We start from the raw sequence: 19,656 nt of genomic DNA, 5'->3' as shown, positions 1-19,656 counted from the left end.
ATGTCCTTATACCTTACACAAGTAAACTTGTATGTATTCGAACAGAAAATACAGGATTTACGGCATGATCATTTTATATCACGACAATATGAATCTCCATTATTGGTTCTGCGGCCCTTGAAATACAACTCAAAATATTCAGAATTGCGAAAGTTTTTCCTATTTTTACTTAATTTGTCACTACAAGCTGAAGACGAATACGGACACAACCCCTTATGTCACTCATATTTCAATCAGCCGAACGAATAGACTGTAAGATACGTGGTATTGTTCAGCCCTTGTATGAGTGCTGGCTGCTGGCGTGCGTGTCACAAATGTCTGCATCTTACAAGTTACAGACTACCGAATGAAGAAAATACTGGGGAATAACATCATCTCAATTTCCACATGGCATAAGCAGTGCCTTTTGTTCAAAGCTTAAGAGCTTGTTCTTATTGACAAAATTCAATGGTATAATGCAACTCAAAAGTTTTACCAAAGTTGGTGTAAAACCTTACACCTGCCTGTTAAATAGAATCAGCTCAGACATTTAAAAGACTTGGCCATATCAGGCTCACACTTTACGGCTGCTGTATTCATTCAAAGCATGTAAAATAAGACTGAGAAGGTAGCAGGTGTGTTTCAGACTTGAGATTTGACAGTGACAAGCAATGATTCACAATCTCATTCAAAATCAGTAAACTAGCACTTGATTTGAAGCCAGCCAAATTATAGATGAACACATAACCTACCTTCAAGTCTCGATGAACTACATGTTTCTGGTGGCAATATTGAACTGACGATACAATCTGTGGAGAGATGAGACAAAACACAACATCAAATATACGGAATATCTTCAGAAACAAACCAGTGAAAGTCTAATATTGAATGCCCTGAGTAGAAAGAGTCTGACACTGAATGCCTTGAATGGAAACGGAATCAACACTGAATGCCTTGAATAGTAGGAGTCTGACATTGAATGTCTTGAATAGAAACATAATCTAACACTGAATGAATGCCTTGAATAGTAAGTCTGACACAGAATGCCTTGAATGGAAAGTGACACTGAATGCCTTGAACAATAAGAGTCTGACATTGAATGTGTAGAGTGGAAACATAAAGTCCAATATTGAATGCCTGGAATGAAGACCAGACACTGTCAGTTTTAATAATACTACACTGGCAAAATATATTTTTTTTAAATAAGAAATATTTTGGTTGTCTCAAATCAGTAAACCCGGTAAAACCACCAGAGGTTCTCAAAGGGTAGTAAGGTGCCAGTACCAGTGATTTTGTTGTGGCCAAGACGACCAATAACAGAGTAAGGCAAACCTGTCGGTATTTTACATGGGGCATGGACAACAAGTCAACTGAAACCGCATTTCCTCATTTCTGTTACTTGGCTTCTAACACCTTGGTACAAAAGCACTGCATTATTGACATATTGACTACCTATAACTATAGCAATGATGTCATCCTAAGATATCAAAGACTTAACACAAATTACATGACAACACCCTTCTTTAATCTGTCACCTTTATTAGATTATAATGTTTTGACATTATCTAATAAATATGGATGATTTCTACGATTTCATTTGAAAATGTTATGGGAATTTTTACAAATAAAATAATTGTTTGCATTAAATGATTTTTTGTTTGCTGAGCAGGCTGTACTGAAGTGGTTTCACATCCGTTGCTATGCTTGAATCAAATGGTGATGTCATATCTAAAAATATCTGTGTTTTCACTACATAAGAGGACGTTGTTAACCTTTGTATTTACTAGCACACACTGTCTTCTGACACATAAAGCTTACAATTCTGGAGTGGTGCTGGGTACAATAAATCACCATAAAAGAAGATTGTTTAAAATAGATATTAACTTGAACACCACATAAAGTATAAATTGTACAAACATTTTTTGATTTTCAAATACATTCCCCCATATTTTAAATTTTGTACATGGCACCACAGATGCTTGTGAAGCTGCTGTATTACAGACAACTATGACAGTGAGTTATGTGTATAGTACTATTAGTAGTTCAAAGGTATAACATGCTAACTCTGTTGCTTGCTGTTCGGCCTCACGATATACCTTGTACTTTGTAATGGCCAGGAAAAGAAACAGACATGTAATATCCATTACAAGAAATAATCATCAGAAATCAACAAGTAAAGTGAACTGTATCCAAATCTCTCAACATCCTTCCGTCGTTCTCTCAACACCTATCTCTTTCAACATTAGTCTCAGCCTTCTTCAATCGCCTAGTATCCAGTGTCTGTGAATACACTTTTCCTCTTACCATACAGTAATTTTCTTCCCATATATTTCTGTGCCTCAAGCACTGCTTGCCGAGATTAGGCACTTTATAAATCTTCTTCTTTATTATTATTATCATCATCATCATTATTATTATATAATATTATGTAATTTTTGTATTTATCAACTCCACAGAAAATGTTTGAGTGTGTACTTCCATTGTGCATATACGTACTTAGAATGAGCTACACTCAAAAATTGACAGACATCATACGTAATAATAATTTCTCTAACACACAATGAATGACCCACCTGTCTAAACTTGGCTCTTGCTTCTTTTTCTTTCATCCTACCATGTGCGACCAAATAGTCAAAAACCTCCCCACCACTAGCATATTCCATTACAAGGTATAAAGTTTTATCTGTTTCAATAACTTCAAATAATTTTACTGCAACAAAAAATAAAAGAAAAGAGTCATGCAATATGGAGAAAAATCTACCGATAATATAAAAAAACAAATTACTGATTAAAAACAACAGAAATCATATGCTGGTATATTTATATACATTTACAATATGAATTATTAAATAAATCATTATATGAAGAAATGAAGAAATTTAATATGGAAGATGAGTAATATAAATTGTTGGACATTAATCTGGAATATTAGAAGCATGCTGAGCAAAACATAAATAATAGAATGAAAGCATGTCTATGCAACCAGATTGAAAAGCAGGCAATTTCTTTTTCGCTAATTTGAATAACATATGCTGGCTTTGGGAAATGAATTTCATAAACTACACATGCATGGGTAAGGTTAGTCCAGTTTGAGATCAAATAAACTGTTACTGTACATTTGACCTCAAAGGACATGGTCAAGGTCATTCTGTCATTGGACAAATACAAGTTTTAGTATTTGGCTCCAGTACTGCTATTGATGCATGTACAAAACAGAACATGTCCATAACCCCCCCCCCCCCCATAAATCTCCATCATTGTTATCAATGTCATTTGAAATACATCACTGCAGCAAACTATAAACAAATTCATATAAACTAAACTGAACATAACCATTTTAACATTTCATTAACAAAACACCTAATTAAGTTGTTTGTTTTGATAGTAGCTCACAACAGCAGTAATGTTCAGTTGGCTACCCACAGGGAGAGTTCCCGTGGTTACCATTGTTATTGTTAATCTTGCATTTCCTTGTCCAAGCACTGCATGGACAAGAAGATCTGCAATTACACTGATCATAATGCACTGATGTAAGAAAATGCAAGTATTATGGTGTGCAATGAATTGAGTAGCTGACAATGACGTGTATAGGTACTCCGATGTGATATTGCTGTATTCTGAATACATGGGAACAGGATAAGGTCACAGTCAAAGGTTATTCCTACACTACTTTAATGGCTAATAATAGCCATGAAGCTTTCCATAATACTATTACTGACTATTTTATGGTCATCTGATTTATAGCAGTGCCAAAGTGAACATTTTATATACTACATCAATCTATTAGTTCATGGTTCAACAGTATTACACTTAGACATAGACTTGACATTTCTTAAAGTGATTTTTACTTACTTCCAGTGCAAAAGGTGAATGATTTCACTTAAGTTGGTGCAATACACAAGTACAGTAGGTTTATGACGTCAGTGTACCCTCCATGCCAATTTGACGCACCACCTATGCACACATTTTCTAGTGATGCACCAAAATTTGGTATTCTCCTAACTCTTACTATGTGGTGACTCACAAGAAATACCATTTTTTTCTCATTTTGACCCACAACAACAAAATTTGGCTATCATTAGCGGGCACACTTTGTATGACGGATATGGTTGATGGAGAAAACTGTAACCCTGAGGGACAAAGTCGAGGTTACTCATCTTTTGTCCAACTAGTAATTATGTGTGTACAAATAATATCCCCTTGAGAAAGAGGGTAATGTTTCCTACACAAATCTTGAACAAAGACAAAAAGATTTGACTTCTTAGCCATGAAATATAGGTCAAGATTACAATTGATTAGGACCACGCCTAAACTTGAGTCGATAAATTTAACCAGAATATGTATGCATCATGTTACAGTAATTGAGATGGGCATTCATAAGTTATTAATGACTAGAGGCCATTATTTGACCAGCTCAAGTACAAAACAGGTGTTCATACCCATGTGTTTCTACAAAAACCAAGCATTCTGTTACACTGAACTGAGCTAGCAAATGTATGAGAAGGCCAATGTATTGCAGAGAAACAGCTGTGCATTGATGCATGCACATGCATGCAGTCAGGTACTGGATTCACCCTGGCAGCCCCATATCATATTAATGCATGATTGACGATTAAAAAAAATGAAGAGATTTGAAAGACAGATACCAAAAAAATAAATAAATAAAAATATTTATATGAATTGTTTATCAATATGTTTAAAATCAAAGGATGAAATGAGAGATGGGATGGGATGAATACCTAGAATAAGTTAATTTTTGCGCAAAACTAGATGGACATATGCTAAAAAAATGCATGCAGTGATTTAAATTGGAGAGCTCTGCTCACCTATATAAGGATGGGTTATTAATTTCATAATTCGTACTTCTCGGTACAGCTGAAAAGGGAAAGAGGAAAAAACAGTCCAATTAATGAGTGATTTCAAAACCTACCTATATTGGGATGGTCAAGTACTTTCATTATTCTTACTTCTCTGTGTACCTGTGAATGGTAAATTTAAAATATGCATGTTATCGGAATTTCATTAATAATGTACACCCATGCACAGAACACACACTTCAATTGACAGCACAATACATCAAATTACAGCACACTACAACGCAGTCATACTTCGAAACTGACATAAAGACCCACTCCCTACACAGACACACATTTTAATCACATTTGTATAGCACTGACAAAAGTTTCAGCTTGGTTCACAAAAAAGAGTGACATAAGGGGTCTGGGTAGCTTCCAGTTGGAGATGAATGGTTGTTGGTGACTAGACATAGAATACCTTTGACCATTTCCTGGCAGACTAAAGGTAAACACAGAGCAATCATAATCCTACCTCAGATAAGAACATTTTTAAAATTCATTTATTGACGGGTCACATTCTAGTACATAGCCGAGAAGTAGAAAATGAATGACAGAAAATGGCAACATATAGTCTAAATTTATGATTTGAAAGCTAAACATTGGCTTGTTCAAAAATAACTCTACATAGGCTGATATTTCTATAACATCCCTCCTCACTAATAAAGTGATGAGAAACTATAAATGTATTTTATCCATACAGTCAACTGTGTGCATGTGTAATAGGGAACCATGGTACTTCAAATAGAATGAATGACCTTTGCAAACAGATGGCTGATCTGTGTAGGTTAACACCCAAAATAACTTCATATACTTGTACATGTACTGTATGTTATAGTATCAAACTGCGTGGCTGAATTACTTCGGGGGTCAAAGAGTTGTTGTATATCTTTACAAACAAATATGACATACCTTGGAGGGTAGTAAACATGTTTGGATAACAGATGATGAAAATGGCGCATGAAAAATGATGAACATATTTTTTTCATCCAATGGCATTTCTACAAGTACAATGTAGTTTGTCATCCTTCTAACAATGCATCAAACTCACTCATCATACATCACCCAAAAATCAGTGTTCGTTTAATAAGATTCCTGGCCTTCAAAATAGAGACCACTTCAGTGCTCCTCAATTTGAGGCCAGAAAGGGAATGCGCCTCCCTTCTCATAGAGGGTACTTGACAATTTAGAAAAAACTAACAACACTATTTCTGGAGTATAATGACTGTTTTGATACCATTCTGACATCAAGTGAAGTGGTTGAACGAGTTATGTTCATTTTACCAGGAGGACCCTCACACAAAACGACAGGTCTTAGCGCGCATGTTACCTTGTTCAATAGGAACATTAATACATTGTTACCTACTCAATACCACATTTTTGTTCCCAGCTGATATGACAAACTCTTTCAAATATAATTTATATTCAGAGAAATTTTACCCCGACCTAGCCATGCTTGATAATCTATCTAACTTTCGGTAAAAGCTCACCTCAATCCTTTTTCTCATGTACAGTATACCACCCGAATCAAAATCTGACCATGTCATTACAACATGTAATACAACTGTCTACAGTTTACTTCTTGCCTTTCTATAACTTTTCTGGTGTTTTGAACTTTTTTCTCTCTCTCATCACTACGGCAAATTTTCAGCACAGTACTTGAAAGGAAACTGAAGTACAGCACAGTAGCTTATTTATATCACAATGGGTGTTACTGGGTGTTACTGTTCTGTGATATGAACTTTACAATTTTCATAACATAAAGTGAGAGTCAGTGTGACATACAGCAAGACCTGAATCCATTTTGGTAAACACTGAAGATGGCAAATCAGATTTGTATTTTACATGGAAGTTTGGATACGGCTTATCGAACTCTACTTTTTTTTATCATTCCTATGAGATCAGTCATAATTGTTATCATCTCTATTCAACTAAAATTAGTTGTCTGCTCCTGTATACAAACTGTAAAATTATGTCATGCCGTACGGCCCTGACCAAAGACATGACAAGTCCTATCGTATAGACTACCTACATATTTGTATACTTTGTAATCATTCATGAAATTCTCCGGGTATTAATAATCACTACCTTCTTTTCAGTACTAAACATGGAAGTTGGAATAGCAAAGATTACATCATTACCAACCCTAGAATAGGGAAGACAACAACACCTAGTACCCACACCTATAAACAGTCTAAAGACCTATCTAATCTAACTCAGAATTGACATGACAAAGGCCACTATGATAATAATCACACACAGATTACTGTCATGAGCCTCCACACTACAGTTGTTGGTAAGAGTAGTGATGGCTTTCAATAACATTATACCTGCGACATCATTGCCAGTGTTTTAATCAAAGGCAATAAGTAAGTAATATCTACCTAGAGTTCACCAGATATTTTACCAAGCCCCCCCCCCCCCCCCCCCCCCCATAAAAAATACAGTTGAAGGTATAGAAATCTACACAGATTTTACCCAAATTTCCCAGGGGTCCAACACCAAAATTATGACAACATATTGCAGTGTTCCTCCCCTCGAAGAAGTGCAAGCATGATGGCTAATTTGAATAATAATTTACATATCAATAGTACTGTAATTTTAGTTGTATATACAACACAAAATGAGGTATGTAACTTACATATCAATAACATTATAATTCTCAATTATGCTTGTATTCAACATTGGAAAATACTCTTAATATGTAACATACACATTGGGATCAGACATTTCTCCACATGTAAAAGTATTATAAATTTGAAAGATTATCTCGAGTTCAAGGATGTAGAAAACTTGAAGATCAGACAGAAACCTGCCAAGCACGGTGTCCTGGGTGGCAAGGAAAGTGTTAGCACCATGCTTTCCCTACAGAAGGGAGAACACGGGTATGGAAATCTTCAGTAAGTTTTACCAAATTCCCATACTGTAACACAATATTCAAAAACTTGGCAAAACACTATATTCACCATTATATGTCTTTAAACAAGTGCTAAACTTGCTATTTTTTTCAAGGACAGTGCAGTGTGCAGATACTATCTACTGGGGTGCCCCAGGCATTTGTAACATCAATTCCAAATCAAATTTGCAACATGTACTAATATCATGCATTAAAACAGAAGAGCGCTCTACAAGAAGTTCATTTCAATATTATCAGGCTCTGAAATCATTGCAAAACAGTGTACCAATATTTCCACAAATGTAAAATATTCATGACATACATTGTAGTGTATTTTTTAAAACATCCCCAATCTTAATTTTACATAACTTACAATATAATACAGCACAAATTTCTGGCCATAATTGCTGTATATTTATATTCAGTATTACGTTCTATAATCTATATGGATGTTAGTCGTAACTCATAGATTTTGCAATAAAATGGATATTCTCTACATAACATATCAGATATGCTGAGGTTGGCTTTCACGCCCAAGCTGCTTGTACAAGACTCAAATTGCCAAGGGATACATTCATGTCCTTGACAACTACAATATTAGATTTTCAATCAAGTTTCTGCTGCCACAGAGGGGTTTACAAATGCAAACACCAGCAGTAATTACCATGGAGTAATATTGGATGGGATTTCCCCATTAGCTATCACTTTCAATACAGGTTCAGAACACAAAAAGAAGGCCATATATAACAGTTACTAATCAGTATGACTGTAATCTCAAGTCAAGGAATGACACTATGAATTGCAAAACCCTAAAAATCAACATTTATGCCGAGTTTGACCTACATATTATATAATTTAGGGACAATTTACAACATTACATTTATAGTCTAAATATAACAAAAACAAAATCAACGACGACCTTTCACCCCCTGATTGCGGTAAATACTACATTTAACAGTGTTTCTGATACACAGAAATGACAACATAGACAAAGACACATCATTATGTGACTATCTGACTGCTAATCCAACTTCATCAATCAAGTATTCATACTCACTGAATAAATAAACACTTTTGTGACATTCAATGAAAGATGTCTGTCACTCTTGTTACATGTAATTCACATCAAGATTTTCTAATAATCACTGAAACTTATCACTTGGAGGTTGTCCATTTAGTCATCGTACTGTTCAAAATGATGGTGATATAATCTTGTGGTGCATCACTTCATCTATTTATGTCATCTCTCATTTCCTTTTGACCGAATCACATCTAACTCCTGTAGAGCTAATGCTTTTTTCTTTGGGTATAATTATGCGGATTTACCACACACTAAGGGACTCACAGGGTTTGATAGTGTCATATTTTCCATCATTATCTTTTCAAAATGTATGCTAATATCCAACAATTTCAAGTTATTAGAACAACATGTGTACTGTGACTGATGTTGCTAAGTAGTCTTCTAACCTTGTGAGTTGAAATGACAGAAACTGGATTTTCTCATGAATCACTGCATAGTAAGCGGTGAGGACACCAAATTTTGGTGCCCCGAAAGAAATTGCTGTATCAGTTACATTGTACCTATCACATTGGCTTCTGAATGCACACTGTTCATACAGTTGTAGTAATACCAATATACAGGCTGAATTTTTTTTTATAGAAACAACTTGATATCATCGCGATTCTAAGACCTTATTACCACATTCCTCCAAAAACATTTAAATCTTGTTCCACTGAACACCACACTTTTAGCTATCATGTTAAAGTACCAACCATTATCTACTTGCTAGATACAGTACATGCTATTATGTAAATGAGGTCAAAGTTCAGAAAGATAATTCTATGTTGTCATTCTACCATGGCTTCACTACTTGGCTACAGTATTATGACTAAAATCTGACCTCAGCCTTGTCTACAATAATGTCCATTGTGTCTTGCCCATCTATTTACCTCTCAATTCATTTCACTGTAAAAGGCCAGGAAGTGGTATTTATGGTCAATGACATTCATACAATCTTTGACTGACATTGCCTGCTACTTTCTCAACTCCAACAGTTTGGATTTTGGCAGTCCTTTTGTTCTAATAAGTCCTTTGCCTACAATACTTCTCTAAGGTTATATTCTCCAACTCAAGACACATAACAATACTGAGTTGTCTTTCGTTTCACCTTTGATCATCAACATTAAGGTTAAACTATACCACAACCTTTACAAGCTTGTTTTTTGACAAAAACAAAGACAAAAGAATAATTTGTATCCAACTGTGTGTTTACACAATGGCTGCTATTGTGACTAGTGCGCCCTGTAGATGTGTGTTGTCTGAGCCAACTCTGAAAGGAAATGGTCTGCAGGTAGCAAGGGCAAGGCCTTGAACAGTGGAAGTACTCATAGGTTCACATAACAGTTGCTGGTAAGCTAGAGATGATAATATCACACACTGAATTGTACACAGTATGTGGACTAATTCTCTACTAATCACCAATCACTTTGGATGACCAGCATCTATACCAGCTACGACACTTAAATTCCTAAAACATCAAAATTTCATATTCTGGCCAAACTTCAGTCTTGACAGAATCCATTTACCCTACTCCTCAATATTTCTTGCACAATTTCTCGCATAGATTCCATTGCCACAACCCCTTATGTGTGACACAACACTGTGCTGTGTGTGACATATCTGCGAAAGGGCTTTGACACATAGCCACGCAGACTAGTGATAAATACACAACTGTGTGACCGAAGGGTACAACCCATGATGTATTCAAGTTACCAGACCACACAACCATTTTGGCTACAAACCGTACCTAAACAATATATATAGAAAATATCAAAGTTTGTCCTTTGAAATATCACATTAGAAAAGATACGGTGTAATTAAAGGGTGCTGGAGGTCTAAATCTATTCTTTTAATCTATTCTATATACATCTAAAGTAATTTGACAAAATATAATTTCGTTTATACTGAAACCTGACTTCAGCTGTCGGTTAGGCCAAACGGTTCACCTATACGAATCAAAGAAACTATTGTTGAGGTTGACAATAATAACTTGCTCAACATGGCTGCCACTTATATGAAAATTAGAATGTCTCTAGCTTCCTACATGTTTTGTGATAATACAGTGATGCATGACGAGGTGTTTCACACTGAAAATATCACCTCTACATTGTAAAGGTCAATGCCATGGTGAAGCTTTTTAGCCCGAAAACAACCCTAGACATGCCCCTACTTGTCACACTTGTCTAGAGATGCTCTCACATAATGCATCTTCACTGCATAAAAGACTAGCTATCACACCTTTATTACATCATCTTGTATAACAAAAGGACAGGCATATGGAAGCTTGGACTGTTTGGTTGTCATTCAGTCTAGTTCAAACAAAAATCTGTCAATATTTATAATATAGTTGGTGGTAATACATGTATCCTTAGATATGTGCAAAAACATGAACAAAGTCCATCCTTCCATATTTCTCCAACAAGAACTGTGTATCTATGCACTAATAATTCACACACAAAAACTTGCCTCTATCAAAAGTCTTCGCACACACATCAGTAAACCTAATTTTGAGTTACGTTTTGTCAAAATTTTGAACTAGGAAATTTCATTAACTGTCAAATATCAAATCTAACGTTCCGTTTGTCATAAATAGTGTGAATATATGCATGTTGTAGCCGACCTACAGTTATTAGTTACAACAATTTAAACTCAATATGAATTTTAATCTGCAGTGTCATGTCAACCATGCAACATAAAGTCTGAATAAATTTAAAATTTGAAAATGCCTCATACTACTACTACTAGCCTCCTGCAAATAGTCATTCTATTCATTGTTTCAATCACAGGGTGTTCTTCCGTTCCTTCGCACCAATTTTCAGCAAGCCACCACTAAACTAAACATCTGATTCAGATGTTATTTATAGCCATCGTTATAGCTTGTCAAAATCTGAACTGCTTTTGAGTTCCAAGTAACGATCAGTGCGTGCCCAGACCATCAAATATTGTGGACTTGATATCAAGCACTTTCTTTTGAGTTGCCTATCGTTAGTCCCATAATTTATTGATGTCATGCACATAAAACTACTGTCATTACAGGTAATGAGTGTTCGAAAATCTATGATGCTGTGTTTCCACTGCATTCCATTTGTTCCTTTCTGTCTACATTTACAGCTGGGTCAGCAACCTTTCCAGTTTCAAATATCTCAATACAATTTACTGTATTACACAGACGCTTGCTAAGCCAAAACGCTAATCTTGCAGGAGTGCAGACAGCTTACATCAAAGTGAATATGAAGACTTGCATAAATAATAGCATTGGATAATAAACATTGCCGACGTCACATCTTCATGTAACAGCATTGATTACAAGTAAAGCAATCGACAGACATGGAATTCAACATATTGAAGACGAAGAAATACAATGAAAAGTATATCCAGTAGGTTTCAAATTAATTCTAAGCCTGGAGAGAAGCAAAATAAATTACTATCATCTTCATGGGAGAGGGTCAAATAGTTCAAGCTATGTAACTAGGATGTGATCGATTGTGATACTGATCATTAACTTTGTTATCATCTCGCTGTGCTCTCTGTAGGTGGTGGCTTTACATGTAAAAACACACTTGTTTACAAACTTTTGTCAGTACAAAACCGGTAATTGTAGGAGCCAACATGAAAAGAGTCTGGTCACGAAAAAAAATGATGGCAATATGAATATTTGCACATAGCCATTTACAGGTGGTGTCTGTAGCATATTTAAACAGAATACAGATTAAAACATGAAGCATATGCAATCAATCATCACATCAGTTGTCACACAATGCTTGACAAACCCATACAAAATTTACATGATCTATCACAGAGTATATTTATTTATCAGAATTTCATATTCATTTGACCCTTCCAAACTGTACAAACGAGGAGAACATACAGTATATGTGGCAACAGCACATCTCTGATGTAGTTGCCATAGTATCCATTATACAATTATACACAGGCCAAGTTGAACTAGAAAATATGGAATTTATACATGGTCATTCTGTCATGACAACGCGTCTCTGTTACGGGTTCTGCTGTGTTCAAAATCAAGTCAAAATGTGAGTCAAACCGTTCAAAATTACCATTACTTTCCCTGATTTTTCTTTGATACTACTGCCGCTGGTATAATTATGTTATTCTCCAATATTTTTCTTTGTTCAACCAATGGAAACATGAGTGACCTAAGGGGCCTTGTCACTACTAGTCGAGCGACTTGTAGTGACAAAGCCCCTTAGTTGACTCATATTTTCTTGGCTGAACGAAGAACAATATTGGGGAATAACATCTGATGGTAAGTTACAACCCATATGAAATAATACAGGTAAGTAAAAATGCGAGAGATTTAAGGTTCACTGTATAGAAGAAGGTATAACCTTTTCACTCACACTGCAGATATTCATTTTTTAAAAATGGTTTAAAAACCATTTAGAAAACCAGGTCTTTTGCATCAGAAACTCAATTACTTTGAGGACATGCACATTCTGTCAACTATCAACATCATACAGTTTTACATTTTGTAATTATTATTCAGAAGGGTTTCAATTTAAAGCTACTGAAATTGTTGTTTGCAAGTTTTAAGGTCATCGTCCAATCAGAACAAGATGAATTGTGGTAGTGAGTCAATCATACCAATTTTCTTATGACAGTTTCAAACTCTAGATTGGGTTGAGGTGGGGGTGGGGGTACAGAGGAGGTATGCAGCACTGGTAAAAACCATACACTGGTTGAGTAAAACCAGTAAAATGTGTGTAGAAAGATTCAATCTAATCCTAATCGTCAATAAAAGCACTGCAACAAATAGTGCACTCTAGTTAATTTTTTGAACTGGCACCATCATATCAGCAGGATTCATTTTTTTCAAAATGAGGAGTAAGATTAATTAAGGTGACATACATTTTACCTGAGTTGCAATTAATCAAAATGGGAGAATATAATTGACACAATTTGTCACACTTTTTATGTCATTAAAGACAAAGAAATTCTTATTCATCTACTTCCTTTTTTTTGCTGTCAATTTAATCACAGCCTCTCAGTCATCGCATTATCAATGGAGGTTATATAGTGAATGCTTTAACATGTACAGACAGTGAGTGTTACATCACATGTCACCTAACTAGCACAGCAAAATCTCCTTGCAGTTTGGGATGAATACTCAAAATGAATGTTTAGAAGGCGATCTCATTAAGCTGCTGTTGTCTCCCGAACTCATCGTTTTTCCTAGCCTTCTCACAGAGATTACCTTTAATAGGTACATATATAAATTATGTCTCAGAGCTCTTCAGACAGTTTTCTCCTGAATTTTAACTGTACACATTGAATAAAAATACTCAGATCCTCATTTTTTAGGTGGTGACTTCTTTTATGGCAAAAAAAAATATAACATTGAAATTTACATGGCCATATTTAAATGGGTCACAATAAATAAGCCATCAATCACAAAATATTATGGTTTGTAGGTCAGACTTGAAAATGATTTTTTTTAAATCTCTCTCAAATATGGAGCAAACTAAAAGATGAGTCCTTGATTAGACATTATCGTTATCAGTAACATGTCAACAGAGATTAGCAACAGAACTGTCAATATGTATCCACTGAAACAGATATACTAAAACAAACTGATATTCCCTGAATATTGACATATTTTTGTATTTGACATAGGCACCTTTTCCACTGTGTGTGATTGTGTGCGGTGAAAGCTGACGGAATTGCTATATTTACAGTGAAATTATGCTACGCACATGACAGCAGAGGCCTTCTACATAAAACAGGAAAAGTCATTTGTGATCATTTTAATACCTATTACTCCCAGGTGCTAATTTATCACCAAACAATGGCATGACATCTCTGTAGAAATGTCATTACAATATTCTCACTACTTCAGCAACCTTTTAAAGAAGTATTGTTACATTTATCAATTAATGCCAGTTCTTGGTCACAGTATCAGTGACGCAATCCATGAAGCAGAGGAAATAGCTTGCTCGTCCTACATATTTTTAGACTGCCATTGCCATCTTGTTTAATCCATTTGTATTTATTTCAATTTTTTAAACTGGAAATCTAAATCAATCAATCAATCAATCAATCAATCAAGTAAATTAGTTATAGCATTGCCTGTATAAATTTCACTGCAATATTAGCATGACCTCTGACAGGATGTGATGTCACGGGAACTGATGACAGTATTGTCACTCATTCTGCTTTTGTCGCGGTTATATATTCTAATTTCTATATAGAATAATGATTCACTGATATGCTCATGTACTGAGTCTGTGTATTCTTCACACATATTACCATTGACAACACTCTTAGAGTTATGCTTTTGTAATCTTCAGTCTGCATCATCTTGGAGACAAATAAATGTTTATATAGCAACACAAATACCTGCCAATGTCACATTCAAGTTCGGGTTCTAACAGTTTAAATTACATGTATAATGTTATACATATAATTTATAAATTATGTCCTATTTATTGCATATATATGTGTATAGTGTGTGAACTTTCACTGCCATCAAACAAAAGTAATGGTACATTGTTCATCTATTTAGCATTCAATAAGTCGGCATGATATTCATGATATTGTTTACAAGGCCAGACCATGATTACTCATGCTACAATATTATAGTTTACAATTGGCCCTCACAACAAAACTTTTCTTACAGAAATACTTGCCCTACCCTACTTCTGTTACAAACATAGACACTACTTTTTTTTAATGTACCTTCAAATAACAAACATGAACCTACACCCATGCATAAATGTTTTAAAGTCAAGTCATGAAATAATTATAAGATTGCCCTTCTTCTAAATACCAATAGCAAGACTTATTCAAGGACTTGTGTTGTAGTCTTACTGTTTGTGCTGACTGTAAAGGGAGAACTGAAAGGCCCCTTACAAATGAAAAATCTGACTTTCCAATGCAATGAAAACCGGTCTCATGAGGGTCAACACATTACTGAACATCTCTGAACCTAACCCAACCTTGCAATACAATGACAAACAATATTGTTCCTTGATATTCCAATCGACATATTTTTTCACATTTTACAACCACGCAGTATGTGTTTCGGCTATCTAATTATTTGACAGTCGATGTGAGTGCGCCTTTGGATGCCAAGGTCAATAACGGAACAGTCCTGGTTCACTCTGTTAGGATTACTTCAGTCACTACTACACCAGGGTACTACTTTGACAGAGCTGTATGATGCTCATAGTCACAGGGTTAAAAATATACTTCAAAGCTGGCTTGTTTTGTACATACAATTATGACTATTTTCAATGATTTGATATGTGATATCCTGTATTGAACAACAGGTAAATAATAAAACTATGGTCAACAACAAAGTAAAATGGCTTCCTGCCAATGGCTAGAATCCAAGGGCCTCCCAACTGATTACACTGACACAGATCAGTACTAGATTTTATAAGCTCCTTACCTTTTGAAGACTGCTTGGGTTTAGCTGTGTCTTGTCTATTATCTTGATGGCAACCTGTCCAAAGATAAAGAAATTATATCACAGCTGATAACTTTCAGGGATTGGTTTTAACACGACAGTTTCTTTTCTTTCCTTTTTTTCACCTCCTTTACAATATACATATTCAACTGGTATTACTGATAACATCTACGTGAACTGACCGCTGGTAAACCACAACATAGAAACTGTCCATTTTACCTAAATTAATTTTCAGCTGAATTCTCATGTGGAACCATTCTCGTTGGGTAGTCACCAACCAGAATCGTGTTGGATCAGACAGAGAAAGTAGATCTGTCGTATGGGCTAATTATTGTATTGAAGTCATTGGGGTGTTTCTGACGATCATCTGATAATGAAATGACAGTTAGTGAGTTACCCTCTGTACGCCGTAACGTTACAATTTAAAGAAGTCGGTCATTTAAATGCATGACAACATACCTCTTTCCCTGTCGGTAAATGTTTTGCTAGTTTTACTTTAGCGAAATTTCCTTTGCCTATCGTCTTCAGGAGTCGGTATTTCCCAATATGAGGCTGCTCGTCATTCCTGTCTCGAGATCTACTAGACCGGCCAGGGTTTGCGTCATCCTGAAATAATGAATCAAGGCGAAAATTTATAATCTGCTTGGATACAACAATATTTAAACGGTTGAATAAATAATATCGCTATCAACTTACGTGATGATGGTGATGGTGACGGCCGTGATGATGACTGCGATCTTCGTGCACTGTTTGTAAAACTGGCCGAGCGGACATGTTGAATCGGATGTGAATTGATTTCCGGAAAAGGTAGAGTTAGAAGGTCCTACGGGCTCTAACCGGATACCTGAAAGATCTTTACATCTATCCACATGCCGTATATACTGGATATTATGTCGATAATCGCCCGACGTTACATGCAAATGTACAAAACAAGACGAAAGTTGTCGAAACCCGCCTGAAATAACAATATTCTCGTCAATGTGTACGGACGCTTTCTCAACAATAATCCTCGGTGACACGCCCTGTGCGGCCTCTGTAACACTGAATCCTGGTCATGAACCTTCTGTTAGATCTCTGGTGTGGTCCTATCGAGCTTGAAAAGGTGATGGTCGTTGAGATCGCCAGCATTTCAAGGTAAAAACCATACTAAAATAATTTTTTTCTAATATTCAAAACAAAATGGCCGACAATAGTCTTTCTGCACGCCAGAGCCCACACTAGCGTGTCGTGCGCAAAACGGTCTCTGTCCCGTGGAGATCAATACTGCATTGTGATTGGTTTGTCCTTATTGGTGACGTCATCTGTACGAAGGCTGGTATCACATCAGCTGAGCTAATTTTTTCACCATTTCTAACTGTGCATGTATTAAAGAAAGTCAATCGGCCAGTTTTGTACATGGAATTGAATTACGAAAGTAGAGCGCATTCATTATCAGAATGGAGAGTTTACAAGTGCACAGTTTTGTAGTGAAAGGTGAAGTTTTAGTGGATTTAGAAATAATACTTTAATTGTGCATTGACCAATATCAATTGAAACACCCTTGAACAGGCAACAGATAGCTAGATATAAAGGGACTTCATAAAAACTACTGTTAATAGATTTATTCCAGCTATCATATCATTTGTAATATCTGTTTATCGCATGCCAAGCTTGAAATTTATGAGAGTGTAGTCCAAAGATGTTACATATTTCCATGTCATAACAAACTTATTTATAAATAATAATTCCTTTTGATGGTGCTAATTATTACCTGGAAATTATAAATAAATGCAGCCATCAAAAAAATATGCATCAATTTTTGAGAAAAGTGGTTTACAGGAGCATGCTTAGGAGACTGTTGATAAAGCCATACCAATTTTTTTATTTTCTCATGTATAATCATAATAATAATGACTATATTATTGCATAATGAACATCTGAAAAAAACAAGAAGAGTTTATACTGCAATTAACCAAACTAAAATTACAAAATAAAGAAGAGAAATCTATCCATAGTTGCATAAAATTGGCTTCAGTTACTTCATTTTTGTGAGATGACAATTTTTCCACAAATGCACGTAGGTGTCACATCAAGAACATGATTTAGTGAAGATTGTCTGTAATCAGTCAAAAAATAATCACCCACTGTTTTTAAACTTAACAATGTCATGGACATACATAAATTTTGTAGGAAAATTCATCTGCCATCTTTTGATGTATAGTTTTGACATAGTTTAGTATACTCGATTGAAGGGAAATTTAGAAGATGACCTTCAACCCATTCAGATTGAACTTATAATACAGTAGTTAATAATAGAATAATTATCATTTTAATTACATTTCACCAGTATGGTTCCTGTGTATGTGCTGACCATGAAATTCATTGTTCCATAGATTTGCAAAGCAAATACTCTTACAAGTAGCCAGTGGGAAAGCAGCCATCCTGCTGCCAAAAGAGCAGAGGTGCAAAACAAAAGGAAAAATCAGTCGTCTGACTATTACATGACCCTTCACAATGTGACCCAGCACTTTTCAGTCTTGAACATATTGCCTATTGAAAGCTCTGCATCTTTTATGTATACATAAATGCTATTCATATTCAAATAAATGTTTTGTTGTTTGTCCAAGTGTTACTTTTTAGTAGTTAGTCAGGATGGTTGAATGGTTAGAGTGGCTGGCTTGGAATCTGAATGTGGGTTTGAACCTCATCATTTTCCTTTTTGATCAGGAATAGCTAAATTCCTTGGACAAGATTTGAACCATGATTGTGCCCAAGTCCCTCCAGCTGTATAATTGGGGACCTGGTAGGATAAAGGTTGCAATGTGAATGCTTTATTCCTATGCACTTATAGAGGTTGCAATGGATTGTATGCTCCCTTGGGAGTTGAGGTAATGTAAAGGGTCATTGTGCCATTATAGGTGCATAGAAGGGACAGTAATTGTAAAGTGCTTTTGGCACTTTATTTACATCATTTTCAGCACAACTCAACTGGGGCTTGATTACTATTGCTATGGTCATGGTCATATGGTAATAATGATGGTACTACTGTGTGTGTGTGTGTGTGTGTGTCTGTCTGTCTGTCTGTCTGTCTGTCTGTCTGTCTGTCCCTGCATTATGTAATAACAGAAGGACTGACTGCAAAGACACTTTTTAAATTAGGGATATTGGTTTTGATTTATGGTGGATGTGAAATTAATTGTGCAAGGCATCACTGATAAGCAAATGAGGTAAATATTTTTTACCAAAAAGATTAAAATAAAAAACTTCTGTGGGGGTTTAGTTTAATATTTTATGGGATATTGCTAGAGATTTCAAGATGAAAAACTGAGAAAAAATAGGCCCAGCTAGGTCGAAAGAATACTACTAGAAAAGTAAATAAAATGTCAACTTGGTAATTAATTTCTACTCATTATACAAACATTATACATACATACAGTTTTGCAATCCCTTCCATACAATT

General features: G+C 35.4%; 1 protein-coding gene across 2 annotated transcripts in view; it reads right to left on the bottom strand.

The window, feature by feature from the left end:
• Window positions 1–17,439, bottom strand: part of LOC144453555 (MAP/microtubule affinity-regulating kinase 3-like) — a 33,102-nt gene extending 15,663 nt beyond the window's left edge. For both annotated transcript variants that reach the window (XM_078144873.1, XM_078144872.1), the window contains exons 1-6: window positions 16,914–17,439; window positions 16,677–16,823; window positions 16,200–16,253; window positions 4,910–4,958; window positions 2,553–2,689; window positions 732–788 (exon numbers count right to left, since the gene is read on the bottom strand). In XM_078144873.1, the coding sequence (XP_078000999.1) occupies window positions 732–788; window positions 2,553–2,689; window positions 4,910–4,958; window positions 16,200–16,253; window positions 16,677–16,823; window positions 16,914–16,991 (522 nt within the window). In that variant the 5' untranslated portion in view covers window positions 16,992–17,439. The remainder of the gene's footprint in view (window positions 1–731; window positions 789–2,552; window positions 2,690–4,909; window positions 4,959–16,199; window positions 16,254–16,676; window positions 16,824–16,913) is intronic.
• Window positions 17,440–19,656: the final 2,217 nt, after the last annotated feature.

This window comes from Glandiceps talaboti, chromosome 2 (genome assembly GCF_964340395.1).
Source record: "Glandiceps talaboti chromosome 2, keGlaTala1.1, whole genome shotgun sequence".
Taxonomy (NCBI): Eukaryota; Metazoa; Hemichordata; class Enteropneusta; family Spengelidae; genus Glandiceps; species Glandiceps talaboti.
Note: the sequence above shows the minus strand (reverse complement) of the source record. Positions and strands in the feature narration are given on the sequence as shown.